This window comes from Sus scrofa, chromosome 14 (genome assembly GCF_054392235.1).
Source record: "Sus scrofa isolate SSC_HxYL_T2T_F1_AM1 chromosome 14, Sscrofa_HxYL_maternal_Yorkshire_Landrace_v2.0, whole genome shotgun sequence".
Lineage (NCBI taxonomy): Eukaryota > Metazoa > Chordata > Mammalia > Artiodactyla > Suidae > Sus > Sus scrofa.
In genome coordinates, this window is record NC_139396.1 from 133,659,375 (window position 1) to 133,679,242 (window position 19,868).

Consider the following 19,868-nt stretch of genomic DNA (forward strand, 5'->3'; position numbering starts at 1 on the left):
TCCTCATCAGATTCGTTTCCACTGCACGATGACAGGAACTCCTTAGTAAATTATTTTTAATAAGGTGCTACTATTAGAACACCTGCAAGTTCCCCAAATGTGCATGTTTTCTTCAGCCTCAAGCCATGCAGAGATCTCCAGGAAACTATCAAATCCCAGCTATTTTTATTTGAGATCAAACAATTCCATATACATCCATTTAGAATTTCTCAAGCAATTTGGCCTGTAGTACTTTCTTTATATTGTGCCATCTCAAGGATCAATTTAACCTCTTATCTATCCCCAAATATTCCTTTTTAAGTTATTAGTCCTTTAGTTGTCATCTTTTGATCAGTTATCAATAGTGAGGCCGGAGTTCCCGTCGTGGCGCAGTGGTTAACGAATCCGACTAGGAACCATGAGGTTGCCGGTTCGGTCCCTGCCCTTGCTCAGTGGGTTAACGATCCGGCGTTGCCGTGAGCTGTGTAGGTTGCAGACGCGGCTCGGATCCCGCGTTGCTGTGGCTCTGGCGTAGGCCGGTGGCTACAGCTCCGATTCAACCCCTAGCCTGGGAACCTCCATATGCCGCGGGAGCGGCCCAAGAAATAGCAACAACAGCAACAACAACATCAACAACAACAACAGACAAAAAGACAAAAGACAAAAAAAAAAAAAAAAAAAAAAAAAAATAGTGAGGCCAGATCAAATATCCTGTTCTTCCTTTGTCCCCTGAAACTGGGCTGATCACAAACTATAAAACTCTACCTGCATACATATAGGTCCTACCTGTCCTTTAAACTGATTGAAATTCATTTCTTTTTTTGTCTTTTCTAGGGCCGCACCTGCGGCATATGGAGGTTCCCAGGTTAGGGGTCCAATCAGAGCTACAGCTGCCAGCCTACGCCATAGCCACAGCAACTCGGGATCCGAGCCACATCTGCAACCTACACCACAGCCCATGGTAAGGCAGGATCCTTAACCCACTGAGCAAGGCCAGGGATCGAACCCACAACCTCATGATTCCTAGTTGGATTCATTAACCACTGAGCCACGAGGGAAACTCCAGAATATAAAATCTTGAAAGGAACTAAGCTAGAGGACACTAGCAGTCCTGGTCTTCACGGAGTTGACTTTGCCCTGCGCTGGCTGTTAGAGAGAACCCCAGGAAGAGGGCCAACCTGTGCAAAGCGGGCTGAAGAAAGAGTCACTTACAAAATGTGTGAAGAGCTGGTCACTGATGTAGCGATGCACCTTCTCGAACTGTTCCAGGTCTTTGTGTCCCTTCTCCATGCACACGTCCCACATGCTCACGGCGGCCACCACCTTCACACATGCTGATTCCTACAGCCAGTTATCAACAAACACAGTGTGGTAAGTCCAGACAGAGTTTCCTAGCCTCCATCATTCATCCTAGACGGCAGTTAGCAGTCAGAAGTGAACGGACCTGCCGTCCAAGGGCTGTCACCCACTGCTAGAGACAAGTCTGTTAAGAGTTGGGGCTCAGGTGTGTACCTGAGACACATTTAGAAAACGTGGAGAAAACAGTCAAGAGGGAGATATCAAAACTAGAGGAAACTGCAGGGTGAAGTCCTAAGGCAAGGGAACCGTAGTTGGTAGTTGTCAAATCTCTCACTTTAGGCCAAGGTGCTCTTCAAAAGTCTTAAGCTCTAATTTTCACTTTTTTTTTTTTTTTTGCTTTTTAGGGCCACACTTGGGGCATATGCAAGTTCCCAGGCTAGGGCTTAAATTGGAGCTACAGCTGCCGGCCTATACTACAGCTATAGCAACGTGGGATCCAAGCCTCGTCTGTAACCTATACTGCAGCTCACGGGAACGCCAGATCCCCAATCCACTGAGGGAGACCAGTGATCGAACCTGCAACCTCATGGATACTAGTTGGGTTGGGTTCCTTACCACTGAGACACAACAGGAACTCCTCACATTTTTAAAATATGAAGGGAGTTTGCTATTTGAAAGAAATGTAGGAAGAGGGAACTATATCCAGTCTCTTAGAAGAGACCATGATGGAAGATAATGTAAGAAAGGGAATGTATGCCTGAGTCACTTTGCTGTACAGCAGATATTGGCACAACACTGTAAATCAACTATAATAAAATAAATAAGTAAATAAAAAATAAATAAAAGAAATACAAGAAGCACTTCAAATCAGTGCAGATTACTCAATAAATGATGATGATTATTAGGTACCTAGATAAAAAATAAAAAGTTGGATTGCCACCTCAAACCACATATATTACAGTGAATTCCAGCTAGATCGATGACTTCAATATTCACAAAATGATAAAAGCACTAAAACACATCAATCTTTAAAAAATTATTCTGGAATGGATAAGACCTATTTTTTTTTTTTTCTTTTTGGCCATGCCTGTGAGCTCCCCAGGCCAGGGATTGAACCTGTGCCACAGCAGTAGCAATACCAGATCCTTAATTGCTACGCCACCAGGGAACTCTGGGAAAAAGACCTTTTAGGAGTTCTCATCGTGGCTCAGTGGTTAACGAATCCGACCAGGAACCATGGGGTTGCAGGTTTGATCCCTGGCCTCGCTCAGTGGGTTAAGGATCCAGCGTTGCCGTGAGCTGTGGTATAGGTCGCAGACGCAGCTGGGCTGTGGCTTGTGGTGTAGGCCAGTGGCTACAGCTCTGGTTACACCCCTAGCCTGGGAACCTCCATATGCCGCGGGATCGGCCCTAGAAAAGGCAAAAAGGCAATAAATAAATAAATAAACAATTTCATTAAAAAAAAAAAAAAAAAGACCTTTTAAAGTATGACACAGAATTAAGAAACTATAAAAATTTAGTTAGACTACACGGAGAAAATATTTTAAGCCAACTCCAAAGTCAACAACCTGGGCAGGGAGATATTTGTAAATCATCACCTCAGATAAAGGGTTATTTTCTCCAACATATACAAAGGTACTACAAGTATATAAGAAAAAGAACAAATCGGTAAATAAGTACCTCCAAATACAAGCAAATCACAAAGAAATATGACTTAAACATACAAAAATATCCTCGACTTCATAATATAAGAAATGTGCATTTAAACTATATTGAGGGGAATCCCGTTGTGGCTCAGTGGAAATGAATCCGACTAGTATCCACGAGGATGCGGGTTCAATCCCTGGCCTCGCTAAGTGGGTCGGGGATCTGACATGGCTGTGAGCTGTAGTTTAGTCACAGACATGGCTTGAATCTCACATTGCTGTGGCTGTGGTGTAGGCCAGCAGCTGTAGCTCCAATTTGACCCCTAGCCCAGAAACTTCCATGTGCTGCAGGTGTGGCCCTGAAAAGAGAAAAAAACCAAAAAAACAAAAAATAAAAAACCCCCACTATATTGAAATATAGTGTTTTTTACCTATCTTGCATGCAAAGATAAGACATTTTGATTCTGATAACACTGTTATGTTACAAGGGATTGGGAAACCACTTCATCCATCACTGGTGGGGAGTTTTCGCTGGTTTGATACCTATGAAATTTACACCATCTTATGATTTGGCTCAGAAAATCTAGTACTCTGGCCTTTAGATATACTCAGGTAGATCAGAAAAATGACGGACGTGCAAGGATATATCTTATGCCAATGTTTCTATTTTTTTTTTTGCAACTACAAACAACTTAAATGTCCATCAATAGGGGACTAGTTAAATATGTTTTGGCACATCTGCAACAATTAAATACTATGCAGTTGTAAAAAAAAACAACAACAACAAGGCAGCTCTGTGTGTGCAGGTCTGGAATGCCCTCCACAAAATGCAAACCCAAGGTGCTCAACAGCATCTCCCTGATCCCTCCCCATCTCTCTCTCTCTCAATTTCTCTCATGCTCTCACACACACATCTCGGATAGAAGAATCTGATGTCTGTCTCTATAGGTGACTCGGAGACATGGGGAGGAGACATTATTTTTACTTACTTATCCCTTTGGTACCTTTTGAGTTTTGTACCATTTTACTTAGCTGAACAATAACAATAAATGATTTTTTAAAAAGCAAAGGATCTCTTTTAAAGAAAACTGTTTCATAGCAAGAGATTTTCTTATGCGAGGGACAGGGGTATACGGTATACTTATACAGACACTATTCTACTAAATCCAAGAGAAATTACAGATATGAAGAGAAAGGATTCTAGTCCTGGTTCTGACTTCCTGAAGCAAGCAGGGCCGGAGGCAAGAAAGACCTGGGCTCACCTGATCTCCTAGTTCTTCCAACTCTCCACACCTATCCTTGGCTCTAACAACTTTTTATTTATGTATGTATTTATTTATTTATTTTTGATTTTTAGGGCCACACCCATGGCATATGGAGGTGCCCATGTTAGGGATCCAAATGGAGCTACAGCTGCCAGCCTATGCCACAGCCACAGCCACGCCAGATCCAAGCCACGTCTGCGACTTACACCATAGCTCATGGCAACGCCAGATCCTTAACCCACTGAGCAAGGCCAGGGATTGAACTGCAACCTCATGGTTCCTAGTCGGATTGTTTCTGCGGCGCCATGATGGGAACTCCCTGCTCTAACAACTTTAGAGACCTTACGTATAGCAACTACAGAAGTTGAAAATGAATATTATTATTAATAGGAAGCACACCTTCAGAAGAACCATTCTCTTTTTCTTTCTTTTTTTTTAAATGGCCGCACCTTCAGCATATCGAAGTTCCTGGGCCAGGGACTGAATCCAAGCCACATCTGTGACCTATGCGTCAGGTGTGGCAACGCTGGATCCTGAACCCACTGCGCCAGGCTGGAAAATGAACTGGCGAAACCACAGAGGCAAGCCAGATCATTAACCACTGCGCCACAGCAGGCACTCTAAACCAATCTCTTATGATTTGATTTTCAAAATAATTTTGACCAAATGAACAAGTGCTTCTTATATACCTGGATATAGGGGGAAAAGGGTGATGAAGAGTGAAAGAGAGGCAGGAAAGAGCTATGTCCCTTTACGATGAACACAACAGGGCTGATCTTCTGAACATCGTTCAACTTCTAAATAACCTGTAGGCATCGCCAAACAAAGTATGTCACGGTATAATGGTCATCTGGGTTCAGGTTATTCCACATTCATTAAGCAATGCCTGGATGACAGGAGAGAGGACAGAATTGCGCCACATGTGATTCTAACGAGAGCAATGTCTTCACTCACCCGAATATGCTGGAGGTAGAGAGACAGGTCTCGGATAAAAGATTTGATCAATCTTTCTTGCATTCGGAAGTTCTTTTCGGTTTCTTCAAACACTTCATCTTTAATCTGTTCAAAATCAACAAGTGCTATTAGCAAATCTGGACTCTCCTTTGATCTTATTGGCAAAAGCATCTTTCTTAAAAATGTCTTTTAACTTTTACGCCTTTGAATCACACACAACTGGATGTATACGCCTCCCACAGGTCCTCCTGGCTCCACCCGACCCCCTCTGCTCCTGATGGAAGCCCTCTGCCCATCAGACTGCTCTTTTCACCCGTGTTGCCCTGCCTGGCTTGCCCTCCCTTCTCTCTACGTCCAACCTGCCCCCTCCTTTAAGTCTCGGATTAAACCTCTTGCCAACACGAAGCCCAGTCGCACGGCGCTCTCGTTTGCTTAAATACCACAGCCTGAAGAGAACAAGCTGCAAAGCTTAGTGACTGACTTTTCTACCTGGTATTTTCCACTGATTGTATCACATACACAAGGTTTAGTGAACAAAAGTCTGGAGACTTGGGATCTACTCTCAGCACTGTTGATAAACCTTTTCAAATCACTCCAGCCTAAGACTTTAGATTTCCTCGTGTGTGACACATGGTATTGAAGCAGGTGATCTCTTCAATCCCTTCTGGCTTAACAGGTCTACAATTTTAATTTCGTCTCCCCAAACAGATGATAAGCTCCTTAGGGGCGTCTAAGACCACAGTAATTATTACGCAGTGACCGACATGGCCTCCGAATTTGCCTCTGTGCACAGGGTAAGCAGCTCACCAAGGCTCGGATGGAGGTTTGTGTGGGTGGATTTAAATAAACAGTAGCTGCAGAGCCCTGTATCCACTGGCTGGCAAACACCGGGGGGTGGGGGTGGGGGTGGGGGTGGTGCCAAGAGGGCAATCTCGCCAATTCACACCACACAAGCTACTCCGTGGAGTCCTGAAAAGCAGCCAAAGGCATGCCAGACCCTCAAGCCCGGGAACCTCACCTGTGGGGCAAAGCCAGTGAGGTGCTTCAGATGGCTGCTAACCCGATTGGACTTCTTGATGATGGAGTGGATGTTCAGCTTGGAAATTTTCTCCATGAGACTATCTTCATCACCCTTTCGGTACTTGAGGACTGGGGAGTGAGTCAAATGGATGAGTCAGGAAAGCCCTCTTCTGAGCACAGATACAAACCAACTAGAGCCAGTGCTTGTTTTCAATGAGCTTATAACTGAGTCAACAAAATATTAATCCCAATCACCATTCATGGTCAGCTGGGATTCCCGGAGAACAGCAGTGACTGTGCCCAGGCTGGAGAGGAGAGAAACACGGATGGTGGAAGGAAAAAAGCCTAAGATCTCGAGTCAAGGAAACCTCTCACCTCAAAGCCGGGGTCTGTTATTTCATCAAAGTAAGTGAAGTAAATAAGTCACTTACTTCACTGAGCCTCACTTTCCTCTCCAATAAAATGTAGCAAGTAATAGTACCTGCCCTATAAGACCACCTTAAATGGTCTCACGTACAAATGAGATATTTATACCCAATCACCTCACACAGTGAAACTGCACAGGAGTTATTTGATTAACTTATGTGTCATGCATCAGGCCCGGTCTGCAGAAAAGTCTGCAGGTAACAGCAGAATGGTAGTGAGGGCGAAAAGGCACACTTCATTGTTGGAAGAGACAGAGATGACATTGTATGAGAAGACTGGAACCAAGACAAGAGCTAGATGGCCCGAGAGATTTAACATATAGACATGGGTGACATGGTTGAAGCAGGAGGAAGAGAAAATGATTTTTAGATAAAGTGTGGAGAAAAGTGGAGAGACAAAGAGGTTATACTATATGAACGATTCTTTGAGGATACGAATGATAAATCAATTTAGCATGGTGACGCGCTATATTCATTGAACATTCAAAATCAAAACTTTGACAAGAGAATGGATGAGAGAAAAGAAATGGTTCAGGAATTCCCGTTGTGGCTTAGGGGGTTAAGAACCCACCTAGAGGATGCAGGTTTGATCCCTGGCCTCACTTAGTGGGTTAAGGATCTGGCGCTGCCATGAGCTGTGATGTAGGTCACAGATGTGGCTTGGATCTGGCATTGCTTTGGCTGTGGTGTAGGTCAGCGGCTACAGCTCCGATTCGATCCCTAGCCTGGAAACTTCCATATGCCACAGGTGCAGTCCTAAAAATAGACCAAAAAAAAAAAAAAAAAGAAAGAGAGGAAGAAAAAGAAATGGTTCGGTTTGTTCTATATTATAAAGAACGAGTGGGTAGTTTGGCAACTGACTACACAGTGTTGGGGGTGGGGGGCAGGGGGGAGAGGGAGGGGTTCAGAGCAGAGAGGCAGGACTAATGGGACCAGAGACAGGGGCAAAAAAAGTCCTAACTTAAGTGGAAGCAGTAAAATAACCAATCAGACATGCACAGCAAACAAACAAAAGCAAGGATTGAAACGGGTTGCCTTCAATGAATGGAGAAGGCAATCCGCCATGCTTGGAGGAACCCCTCTGCTAAGCCATTCTCTAACCCATCCTCATCTCTCTTGGGAAAGATTCTTGTTGCTACAAGGTTTATCACAGGCGCCTTATTTCCAGTATTCATGGTTGTGCTTTTATTATTGTCGCTGCTTTTTTTTCTTTTGTATCACATTTTCCCCAAATTTTATTACCATTTCTTCATCACAGCCCTGTTACCTACCATCTGCCTTGTCCATCTCTAGTGCAGTAATTAATTCTTTGAGGAGAAACATTTTCAAGGGCATACCTCCTTCTCAGCAAGTATGCTATTCTTACCCAGGTCCTTTCGACGTTTATATTCATTAATGTTCATGTTGATTTCCTTGACTGCAAGGACTGCGTTGGTTAAAGGCACTTTGTCTGGGTGGGATTCCGGGGTGGCATTCAGCAATTCCATCAGCAGCAGTGGGTAACGCATTACTCTCTGCACAGGTTTGATGAGGAAGGAGCCCAGGTTAATATAATTTGTGCATCCCCTACAAGAGAGGGAAAAACAGAGTTTAGTCAACTGTCAGTAACACAGGGCCTATAGGTAGCAGCTGTTATTCCTAATACAGATCTGTCTTTCACCCTACTTCCCAACTTCATTCATTCATATTTACTAGGCATCTAAGAAATATCAGACACGGTTCTAGGTGCTGAGGATTTAGTAGTGACCCAAAAGAGTCCCTGCCCTGGTGGAAAGAGATAGGCAATAAACACATATTATATGAAATGTCATTTGACGCTAAGTGATACAGAGGAAAACACAGCAAGGCAGGTCTACTTGTAGATTTCTATCTATAAAAGAAGAAAAATAAAGAAATGAGCTTATGCATCAAGTAGCAAGAACTCACCATTCGTTATACAGGCTCCTAAGGGCAGTGAGCATGAAAAAGAAGAGACAGTTGATTAGAGAAAATGCTGATGCTGATTTTCACATTCCTCTCAGAACATGTTAGTCCAGCTAATGCCTAGTTGGACATTAGTTCAAAAAACACATGGGATAAAAGGGAAATTGTGAATGTCTTTGGTGGCCTATGTAATCTATTAAAAAAAAAATTAGCTCCTAATTTCACTTTGACGTACTTAGGTATATACTATATGCTTACAACCTGCCTCTCTAAGACAGGAGATTCTCAAGAATAAATGAATTTGGTCTTAATATTTCCTCTTGTTTATTTGGACCAAACTATCTTCCCGGCAGCTTCTTACCTGGAAATTCTAATGTAATCCTTTGTTATATGTAGACAGAAGTGATTAAATGTATAAAACCATAAGCAGAAAACTACTTAAGATTTCCATGACATAGAATGGGAAATGGGTAAGTCGCTTAACAGGACCTACGATAACATATGACTTAGTTTTAAAGTAAGGTAGATTCATAGACGTCATGAGAAGTCTAGACAGATACACGAGAATGACTTCCAAAAGGCCCAACTAAAGAGCTATGATGGAAGTGAAGTGCTCAAAACTCCTACTTAAGATCTGCCAAGAAGTCCTGAAGATGCTTCTGGATCTTCTCATCCTTCTCATAGATTTCGAGCAGTGAGATGGCCTCGTCATGATTCTGGCAGTAAACCTTGTATGTTCCTTCAAGCTCATCCCGGTGATCAAGAAACACGGGTCCTTTGAAATATACACAAACATACAGTGTTTCTAGTAACTTTCTTCTCAGCATCCTAAATGTAAGGTATATAACCAAATTTTAATGCCAGATAATCCTATTACAAGAAATTATAGTAAGACCAGCTATCAAATTAATAAGAAATTTTCATGTAACAGCTTAAAATTCTACTTAAAGCAAAATTTAAAAGAACCATGTCATCCATGTATTTATTTTTCACAACACACACACACACACACACACACACACACACACACACACACAGTCAGTCCCTGAAATAGCCTCCAACCCTTTTTCAGTCATGTAGAATAAGGCATTTGCAAGTACTCTCCAAATAGGTATGTGATCAGAACCTGTAAAGACCCTCAACTTTCTAAGCCCCAGGTAAACCTCCACAGGGATGAAGAGATCCTTCTACAGCAGCAGCTTCCAACCTTTCCTTTGCGCATAAATTAAATACAAAGGCTAGAGGTCAAGTTTATTATATTAACATAGCTATAATAATACAGGAGTTCCTGGTGGCTCAGTGCGTTGAGGCTCTGGCATTGTCACTGCTGTGGCTGGGGTTGCTGCTGTGGCACGGGTTCAGTCCTTGGCTTGGGAACTTCCACATGCTGTGAGCGTGGCCAAAAAAATAAAGTATCTCTATATAAAAAAACTATATTTGTGATAAAAACATGTAGTTTTTTCATTGAAGCACTGAGTAGCAAAACATAGCAATAAATCTAATAATCTCTGTAATTTAAAGGTATGATGAGTGACAAGAAACTGGTAACATGGGTTGTTACTGAAATTTTGAGGTATTTGCAAACACCTAATGTGATGAACATGTGACTTCAGCTGGGGACAAAGTCACAGGTACTGCTAATACTGTGTGGTTTGTTCCCTATATTCTTTCCTTAAATAAATGCAAAGTTATAAGCAATGAGATCCTGCTGTATAGCCCTGGGAACTATATCTAGTCACTTATGATGAAGGATAATGTGAGAAAAGAATGTGACTGGGTCACCTTGCTGTACAGCAGAAAACTGACAGAACACTGTAAACCAGCTATAAGGGGAAAACCAAAAATCATTAATAAAAAGTAAATAGAAGTGCCCGTCGTGGCGCAGTGGTTAACGAATCCGACTAGGAACCATGAGGTTGCGGGTTCGGTCTCTGCCCTTGCTCAGTGGGTTAACGATCCGGTGTTGCCGTGAGCTGTGGTGTAGGTCGCAGACGCGGCTCGGATCCCTTGTTGCTGTGGCCCTGGTGTAGGCTGGCAGCTACAGCTCTGATTAGACCCCTAGCCTGGGAACCTCCTTATGCCGCGGGAGCGGCCCAAGAAATGGCAAAAAGACAAAAAAAAAAACCAACAATAACAAAAAAATAAATAAATAAAACTGACATTTTATCATGGAAAAAATAAAATAAAATGCAAAGTTGCAGTTAGAAATTAGTGAAAATAAATTTCTATCCAAATTGGTGGACTCCTTGAAATCTACCCACAGACCCCCCAGATCTATGCCAGTTGGGCACAGGAACAGTTCCTAAACAAACTTCTCCAGAGCAAGTTCATTTAGAGCAGCTGCCTGAATGTGCTGATCCCCTGACTTGTAAAAATTTCTCTTCCTCTTGCTCTTCTTCCCTCTCTCAGTGTACCTGGTCCTTCCTTCTTCAGCCGTACTACTCCCCAAAAGACAACATCTTCTCATCCTCGGGCTCCTCCCTCAAAATATGACCCTACTTACTGCTTCCCCTGTAACCCTTTTTATTTATTTATTAGTTTTTTGTCTTTTTAGGGCTGTGCCTGCGGCACATGGAATTCCCAGGCTAGGAGCTAGTTTGAATCGGAGCTACAGGTGTTGCCTTACGCCACAGCCACAGCAACTTGGGATCTGAGCCGCATCTGCAATCTGCACCACAGCTCAAGGCAACACTGGATCCTTAACTCGCTGATCGAGGCCAGGGATCGAACCTGCATCCTCATGGATACTAGCTGGATTCATTTCCATTGAGCCACAAGGGGAACACCCAGGTCTGCTTACTCTTCAACGACACAGGGTCACTTTTCCCTTCTGTTGGATGCTATCATGTGTACAGTGGGATGGCTAGAACTGTGGCAATATCATATCACTATGATTCCAATAAAATAGCAAAGTGATAGGATGTCCCCTCCCATGAGGTACCATGGCTGGTCTGTATGATCACCAGAATGTGGCAGAAGTGATGGTGTGTCACATCCAAGATCAGGTTAGAGAAGACCCATTGGGAGCTTCCTGTCTTAGATCATTCACTCTGGAAAAAGCCAGCTGCTATGTGGTGGCATCATGAGGATGGTGAAAAGGCTCACATGGCAAGAAACCAAGGCCTGATGAGCTGAGTCAGCTTTTGGAAGTGGATCCTCTTTTTTTTGGGGGGGGGGGGGCATGTGCCCATGAGGTGTGGAAGTCCCTAGGCCAGGGATCGAACCTGCACCACAGCAGCAATTCAAGCCACTACTGCAACAACACTGGATCCTTAACCTGCTGTGCCACAAGGGAACTCCTGGAAGAGGGTCCCCCCCGCTTTTTTTTTTGTCTTTTTAGGGCCGCACCTACGGCACAGAGGTTCCCAGACTAGGGATCCAATCAGAGCTGCTGCTGTCGGCCTATGCCAGAGCCACAGCAACGCCATATCTGAGCTGTGTCTGCAAGCTACACCACAGCTCACGGCAATGCTGGATCCTTAACCCATTGAGCGAGGCCGGGGATTGAACCCACAACCTCACGGTTCCTAGTTGGATTCGTTTCTGCTGTGCCACGATGGGAACTCCTGGAAGTGGATCCTTAATTGAGCTCCAGATGACAGTAGCCCAGATAAAAGCTTGACTCCAACCTCATAAGAGACCCTGAGCCAGAATCACCTAGCTAAGCCACTCCCAGATTCCTAAACCACAGCAACAGTGACCTAACAGCTTTCTTGTTTCAAGACACTAAATTTTAATATAGTTTTTCTACCCAGCAATAGATAACTAACACAATTCCTTTGCTTATAAGAAACAGAAATAGTTTTTTTCAAATATTTTTGACAATGGCCCATGTAAATAAATACATTTAAAAATCAGGACTCCATATACATACACATATAATTGAAATAAAGGTCTCAAAAAAAATCGTACCATTTGACAATAAAAACTTCTTCTGGAGTTCTTGTCGTGGCATAGTGGTTAACAAATCTGACTAGGAACCATGAGGTTGCAGGTTTGATCCCTGGCCTTGCTCAGTGGGTTAAGGATCCAGCATTGCTGTGAGCTGTGGTGTAGGTTGCAGATGTGGCTTGGATCCCGCGTTGCTATGGCTCTGGCATAAGCTGACGGCTACAGCTCCGATAAGACCCCTAGTGTGGGAGCCTCCATATGCCATGGGAGCGGCCCTAGAAAAGGCAAAAAGACACACACACACAAAAATTTCTTCTACTGCAAGCACCCTTTATCACCTTGAAGTAGGTAAAAGTAGAAACAGGGGGCCAAATAACCTCTGAACTAAGCACCTGAGATTTTATTTTTCTAGTAAAACTACTCAGTACCAGCTAAGCCCTTCTCCCTTGCCTCCTACCTATGAAGTTGAAAAAACAAAACAAAACAAACAAAACACACACACAACCCGCTTTTGAAACAATGGCAGGAGCTCATACCTACAGCATCGCTGATTTCCAGATCAGCCAACAATTGCTTCGAGACCTTAATCACCATCTGCATATTTCCAAAAAGCCCCTCAAAATCAATGTTTGGTATCTGAAAAAGGAAAACAAAACATGAACATGCATGGACATAAAATGAATGGCACATCATTCACATTAGAAACATCTCTAAGGATGACACCAAAATTGCTCAGGATCTTCACTCACTCTCATGACGTTTCCAAAACAGGAACATCTAACATTATCTTTAGTGACACCCTTTGTCCTTAACCCAACTATTCTCTGCTCCCGCTGCCCCTACAACCATAGTAAAAAGGCTGTAGAACCATTTTGGTCTATAATTGTCCTAGGATACAAATTCCACCCAGTACCCAATATCTGATGGCACCACCCACTTCCTAGAGAAGTTCTTGGGAGTGACTGCTCCAGACCCAAGCCAAGGCCAGGTGGTCAAGTGACAAGCAACAAGACTGTAAGTCCCTGGATACTGTTAACCTTCCCCCCAACCCTCCCATCTCAGTATCTAAGGGACTGCCTAGCATATACCCATTAGTAAGAGTATCTGGAACAAACCTCGTACCATCAGGTGCTACAGCCAGGTAAACCACCAGTCCCAGGCTTCATTATATTATTGCCACTAAAGTGACAATCCCAGACTCACTGGAACTGTTCTCAGGAGCCACAGAAACAAGAAATGTCCTAGGAGTTATCGCAGTAGCTTAAGTCAGTAAGTTAATAATGGACTTCATAAGCGACAGGATGACGAAGGCTTAGGTTGATGACACACATATACCAGGGCTCTTGAATTAAGAGCACCAGGCATGGCTTTTATTTCAAACCCAAAAATATTTGGGGTGAAAGCTCCCCTATCCTGACATTTCAGGCATGGAGAACCATGTTGAAAGCAAAGCTAACCTCCTCTCCAGTTCCCACCTGTGCCTGCTGCAGGGGTATCATGATCCGCTCAATACACATTTCCAGATCCCGAATGTAGTCTCTTTCTGTCTGAAGAAGTTCTTCTATCACCTTGGTTCTCTTCTCCAGCATCCTCTGCTCTGGGTTTTCAGTGGACACAGACCCAGAAGGGGCCACCGGCGACGAAGACTGGGAGGAGAGGAGCGTCATTTCTAGCAGGGAAGAGAGAACTGGTGGGAAAGCAGGCAACTGCAACAGTTTGAGTTGAAAAGAAGACAGTCTTTGAGAACCAAAGGTCTCACATCTGTCACCCATCAGGAAATGTGATCCCCAAGTCAGTTCTAAGCATGAAGAGATGACAAGCTTAGAAAGCCGTCCCTGCAGAGAGGAATTCTCATCGGAGCGATACCATTTCTAGGACCTGGCCTAAAAAGAGCAGCTGGCCCACTTTATGAGGGCAAATTAGTGTCCACCACCTCCTTGGGAGAGAGGCTGAAAGAGGTGCTATTCTTATAAAGAACTTCTTTCACTTGAGTATAAAACCTATTTCATGATCTTAGCAGCAGAAATACCAAACTGGGTATTTACAACACTGATACAGTACATTAAAAAGAATATTCTGGGGAACATAACAATGCCAACTAAGGAGAAGACAAGAATCAGGTAGGAATTATCTGAGATCTGGGTGAATGTGAAAATTGTTTAGATTCTCCCTACTGAAACACTAATGAAGACTCACAAACAAGTTTTGTTACTTCAAATGTCCTGGGAGATACAAATGAACTATAAATATAAAGTTCTTTAATAGTATTCTCTTTTCTTTCCTTTTTTTTTTTTTTTTTTTTGGCTTTTTAGGGCCATACCCAAGGCATATGGAAGTTCCCAGGCTAGGGGTCGAATGGGAGCTACAGCTGGCGGCTTACACACACCACAGCAATGCCAGGTCCGAGCTGTGTCTGCGACCTACACCAGAGCTCAGAGCAATGTCAGATCCTTAACCCACTGAACGAGGCCAAGGATCAAAGCCACATCCTCGTGGATACTAGTCGGATTCATTACCACTGGGCCATGACGAGAACTTCTCTTTAATAGTGTTTCCAATTTAAAAAAAAACACCTCTATAGGGAATTACTGTTGTGGCTCACAGGTAACAATGCAGTCCTAAAAAAAAAACAAAACAAAAAACCAAAAAACCCCAAGAAACCACTATAGAACCACACTACATGATCCGAAAATGAAAACCAGTTTGTACTCTGTCATTAGCTTTTACAAACACCTGTTACTGAGATACATCTGATGGGAGGCTTAATTATTATCTTATACATAAGATGATATGGCATTTGTTTATTCAAATGAATATTAAGGAGTTCCTGTTCTGGCTCAGCGGGTTAAGAACCCAACTAATATTCATGAGGATGAGGGTTTGATCCCTGGCCTTGCTCAGTGGGTTAAGGATCTGGCATTGTGGTGAGCTGTGGTGTAGGTCCCAGATGCGGCTTTGATCTGGTGTTGCTGTGGCTGTGGCGTAGGCTGGCAGCTTTAGCTCTGACTCAACCCATAGCCTGGGAACTTCCATATGCTGCAATTGCGGCCCTAAAAAACAAAAAAAAAAATGAATAAATAAATAATGAGTATTAAATGCTAAAATAAACAACTGAGAAAATTTCAACAGTGAAGCAATCTCTGCTGTTTATTGCAAATTCCTTAAGATCCACTTTAAAAAAAATTGACAAATTTGGTAAGTAAACATACTGGCAAGGTTACAAGATTACAAGAATATTTTTACCCAGCTCTAAGAAGCAAACACACAATTGTTCAAATTAGTTATGGAAAATGAGGCTTTCACAGCAGATTTTTCACAGCAGTCTCCCCAAACCTTCCCCACTGTCCCTTCTCCAAGAATTTAGGAAACATTCCAATGTTTAAAAAGTGCAACCCAGATTCTGGTTTCTAAAAACTATTCTCCACTAAAAGGAACCAGAGTTCTTTGGAGAAATGCTCTCCTTTCAAGGCAAGGAAAATGCAGATGAACCTGAAACATCTTATGGCAGAAAGGAAGGATGTGCTGGACAAAATGTTAGGGCATGTCAAGAGGGCATAAGCCCAGCCTGAAGGGGCTCCTAGTGGCCAATCTGTACAATTTGAGCATCAAATTGTAAGCACAGCAATGGATTGTAACCCACTAAAACAAGAATCCATGAGCTCACATCAGTAATATCTAAGTACATAAATAAATGGGGAGAAGAGAAAGCTCTTTCTTATGGTAGAATGTCAGCTAATAAACATAGAAGAAACAATGGAATTAGAAAAATCAATATTCTGCCACTATCAGAATAAACTCTGGAGGAATTTCCACTGTGGCATAGCGAGTTAAAGATCTGGTGCTGTTACAACTGTGGCACAGGTCACAGCTGTGGCTCAGATAATAATCCCTGGCCTGGGAGCTTTCATATGCCACGGGTGTGGCCAAAAAAGAAAAATAACACAAAATTTGGAGTTTCCACTGTGGGCTCAGAGGTTAACGAACCCGATTAGCATCCACAAGGACACAGGTCTGATCCCTGGCCTCCCTCAGTGGGTTAAGGATCCGGTGCTGCCGTGAGCTACTAGTGTAGGTTGCAGACGCAGCTCGGATCTCACGTTGCTGTGGCTGTGGTGTAGGCCGGTGGCTATAGCTCCAATTCAACCCCTGGCCTGGGAACCTCCAGATGCCATGGGTGGGGCCCTAAGAGGACAAAACAAAAAACCCCCAAGGAATTTGGTTCAGGCACATACAAACCCATCAATGGATGATTCTGGTGTTGGTGGTAGGGTTTTGATGATGATCAGGATATCTGCGTAGTTCTGAACTAGTTATCGTAAATTATTTACTAATTACAAAAATAAAAAAATGACCACATAGTGTAGAAATGGGTCATACCATCACCTAGTAATCAAAATTAACACTACCAATTAGTGACAGACAGATATCATGGGCATCCAAATGTCATGTCTGGAAACAACACAGTATCTCTTATGCAGCATCCCAGTCAAAGATGTATAATCCGAAAAGAAAGCTGAGGAAACCTAGACATCTGTATTCTTCCAAACATCATGTCATAAAACAATTCCCAACTAAAGACAACTGAAGAGATGATAAGTTACATGCAATGTGTGATTCTGAACTGAATCCTGATATGGGAAAAAAATTGCTACAATGGACCTTAATAGGACAAATTGATGAAATTGGAATATAGATTCTATATTAGATATATGACTAAACCAAATAAAAACGTTCTGAAATGCGAGTGGTTGTACAGGTTAACAACTTGAAACAGTGTCCCTGAGGATGTGCGTTCAATCCTTGGCCTCATTCGGTGAGTTAAGGATCTGGCATTGCCACAAGCTGTGGCAGAGGTCAAAGATGTGGCTTGGCTCTGGTGTTGTCATGGCTGCACAGGCCATAGCTGCAATTCCGACTGGACCACTGGCACAGGTACTTCCATATGCTGCAGGTGCAGCTGTAAAAAGAAAGAAAGAAAAAAAATTTCCTGAAATGGATAGCTACACATCAAAGAATGAAATTGGAACATTCTCTAACACCATATACAAAAATAACTCAAAATGAACTAAAGATCTAAATGTAAGATTGGATACTATAAGACACCTAGAGGAAAACAAAGGCAGAACATAAATCGCAGCAATTTGACATAAATCGCAGCAATTTTTTTGGATCCATCTACTAAAATAAAGGAAATAAAAGCAAAAAGAAACAAATGGGACCTAATTAAACCCAAAAGCTTTTGCATAGCAAAAGGAAATTCTTTTTTTTTTTTTTTTTTTTTTTTCGGTCTTTTTAGGGCCCCACCAGCAGCTTATGGAGTTTCCCAGGTTAGGGATCTAAACAGAGCTGTTGCTGCCGGCCCATGCCAGAGTCGCGGCAACGCCAGATCCTTAACCCACTGAGCGAGGCCAGGGATCGAACCCGCAACCTCACGGTTCCTAGCCGGATTCGTTTCCCCTGCGTCATGACATGAACTCCAGCAAAAGGAAATTCTTGACAAAACAAAAAGACAATCTACTGAAAGGAAAAATAGTTGCAAATGATATGACCCATGAGGGATTAAAATCCAACATACATCAAGAGCTCATAAAACTCAACATCAAAAAAAAAAACAAACAAAAAAAACCCCGATTGAAAAAATGGGCAGAAGGACTGAATAGACATTTTTCCAAAGAAGAAACGCAGATACCCAAGAGGCACATGAAAAGATGCTCACTATCACTACTCAGGAGGGAAATGCAAATCAAAACCACAACCTGTCAGAATCGCTAGCATCAAAAAGAACACAAATAAATGTGGGTAAGGATGTGGAGGAACCTGGAATACTGTTGGTGGGAATGTAAACTGGTGCAGGCACTGTGGAAAACAGCATGGAGGTCTCTCAAAAAACTAAAAATAGAACTACCATATGACCCAGTAATTTCACTCTTCAGTATATATCCGAAAAAAAGAAAAAAACCCAAAAAACTAAAAACACTACTTTGACATGATACACACACACAAAGCTACTCAGCTACAAAAAAGGATGAAGTTTTGTCATTTGCAGCAACATGGGTGGACTTGGCATTGTGCTCAGTCAAATAAGTCATACAGAGAAAGACAAATACTGTATATCCATTACATGCGAAATCTAAAAAATACAACGAGCTAGTGAATATAACGAAAAAAAAGCAGACTCACAGATATAGAGAACAAACCAGTGGGAGCAGGGAGGGGCACAACAGGGATGGGGGGAGTGGGAAGTACAAACTACTGGGTATAAGATAGGTTCAAGGGGAGTTCCTACCGCGGCTCAGTGGTTAACAAATCCGACTAGGAACTGTGAGGTTGTGGGTTCCATCCCTGGCCTCGCTTAGTGGGTTAAGGATCTGGCGTTGCCTTAGCCCTGGCATAGGCCGGCAGCAACAGCTCTGATTAGAGCCCTAGCCTGGGAACCTCCATATGCCGCTGGTGCGGCCCTAAAAAGGACGAAAGACCAAAAAAAAAAAGAAAAGGCTCGAGGACGTATTGTACAACACCGCGAATACAGCCAATATTTTTTGTAATTGTGAATAGCAAGTAGCCTTTAAAAATTATACAAAATTTAAAAAAATATCTCCTGAAATGACACATCTATCGTGGTCATGTAAAAATACCATGTTACACACTGCTGATTATAACTAAGAGGCACGATATATGCAACCTAGTGTTAAAATTACTTTTTAAACGTGTGTGTGTGTGTGTGTGTGTGTGTGTGTAGAAAGAAAGAATGAAAACGAAAATATGGCAAAATGTTAAATACTGGCAAATGTGAATAAAGAAAGATCTGTGTACTATTCCAATTTTCTAAAAATTTGGTATTATTCAAAATACAATGTAAAAAGACATAATTGGAAAAGTTCTGTTTGGGCTTTGTTTTTGTTTTTTGTGTTTTTTTTTTTTTGTCTGAGCCCTGTGACACATGTAAGTTCCTGGGCCAGAGATCAAACCTGCACCACAGCAACAACCCAAGGCCCTGCAGAAACAACCAATGCTGAGCCTTAACCCACTGCACCACAAGATAACTCTGGAAAATTTCCTTCTTGAACTACTTTTTTTGGTAGAATGAATGACAAAATTTCAAGCCTAACTCTTATTTCATCAGAGTAATAAATTATGACTAAATTAACTACAGTGTATGTAAAATTGATTTTCAATGGTCTTATTTAAAATTTTCTTCTTTCATCTTTTTAGGCCCACACCTGCAGCATATGGAGGTTCCTGGGCTAGGGGTCGAATCAGAGCTATAGCTGCCAGCCTACACCACAGCCACCCACAGCAAGGGGTATCCAAGCTGTGTCTGCGACCTACACCATAGCTCATGGCAATGCCGGATCCTTAACCCACTGTGTGAGGTCAGGGATTGAACCTGCGTCCTCATGGATACTAGTCAAGATTCATTTCTGCTGAGCCACAACAGGAACTCCTGGTCTTGTTTTAAATTCCCT

General features: G+C 42.7%; 1 protein-coding gene across 8 annotated transcripts in view; it reads right to left on the bottom strand.

The window, feature by feature from the left end:
* DNMBP (dynamin binding protein) overlaps positions 1-19,868 on the bottom strand; it is a 123,733-nt gene that overhangs the window by 16,713 nt on the left and 87,152 nt on the right. For 7 of the 8 annotated variants that reach the window (XM_001929395.8, XM_021072337.2, XM_084995092.1 and 4 more), the window contains 8 exons: positions 13,878-14,071; positions 12,939-13,038; positions 9,139-9,286; positions 8,515-8,532; positions 7,955-8,154; positions 6,162-6,292; positions 5,144-5,248; positions 1,192-1,320 (listed from right to left, as the gene is read on the bottom strand). In XM_001929395.8, coding sequence (XP_001929430.5) covers positions 1,192-1,320; positions 5,144-5,248; positions 6,162-6,292; positions 7,955-8,154; positions 8,515-8,532; positions 9,139-9,286; positions 12,939-13,038; positions 13,878-14,071 — 1,025 coding nt within the window. Of the gene's footprint in view, positions 1-1,191; positions 1,321-5,143; positions 5,249-6,161; positions 6,293-7,954; positions 8,155-8,514; positions 8,533-9,138; positions 9,287-12,938; positions 13,039-13,877; positions 14,109-19,868 lie in introns of all 8 variants that reach the window. The other variant, XM_084995096.1, reaches the window with a different exon arrangement.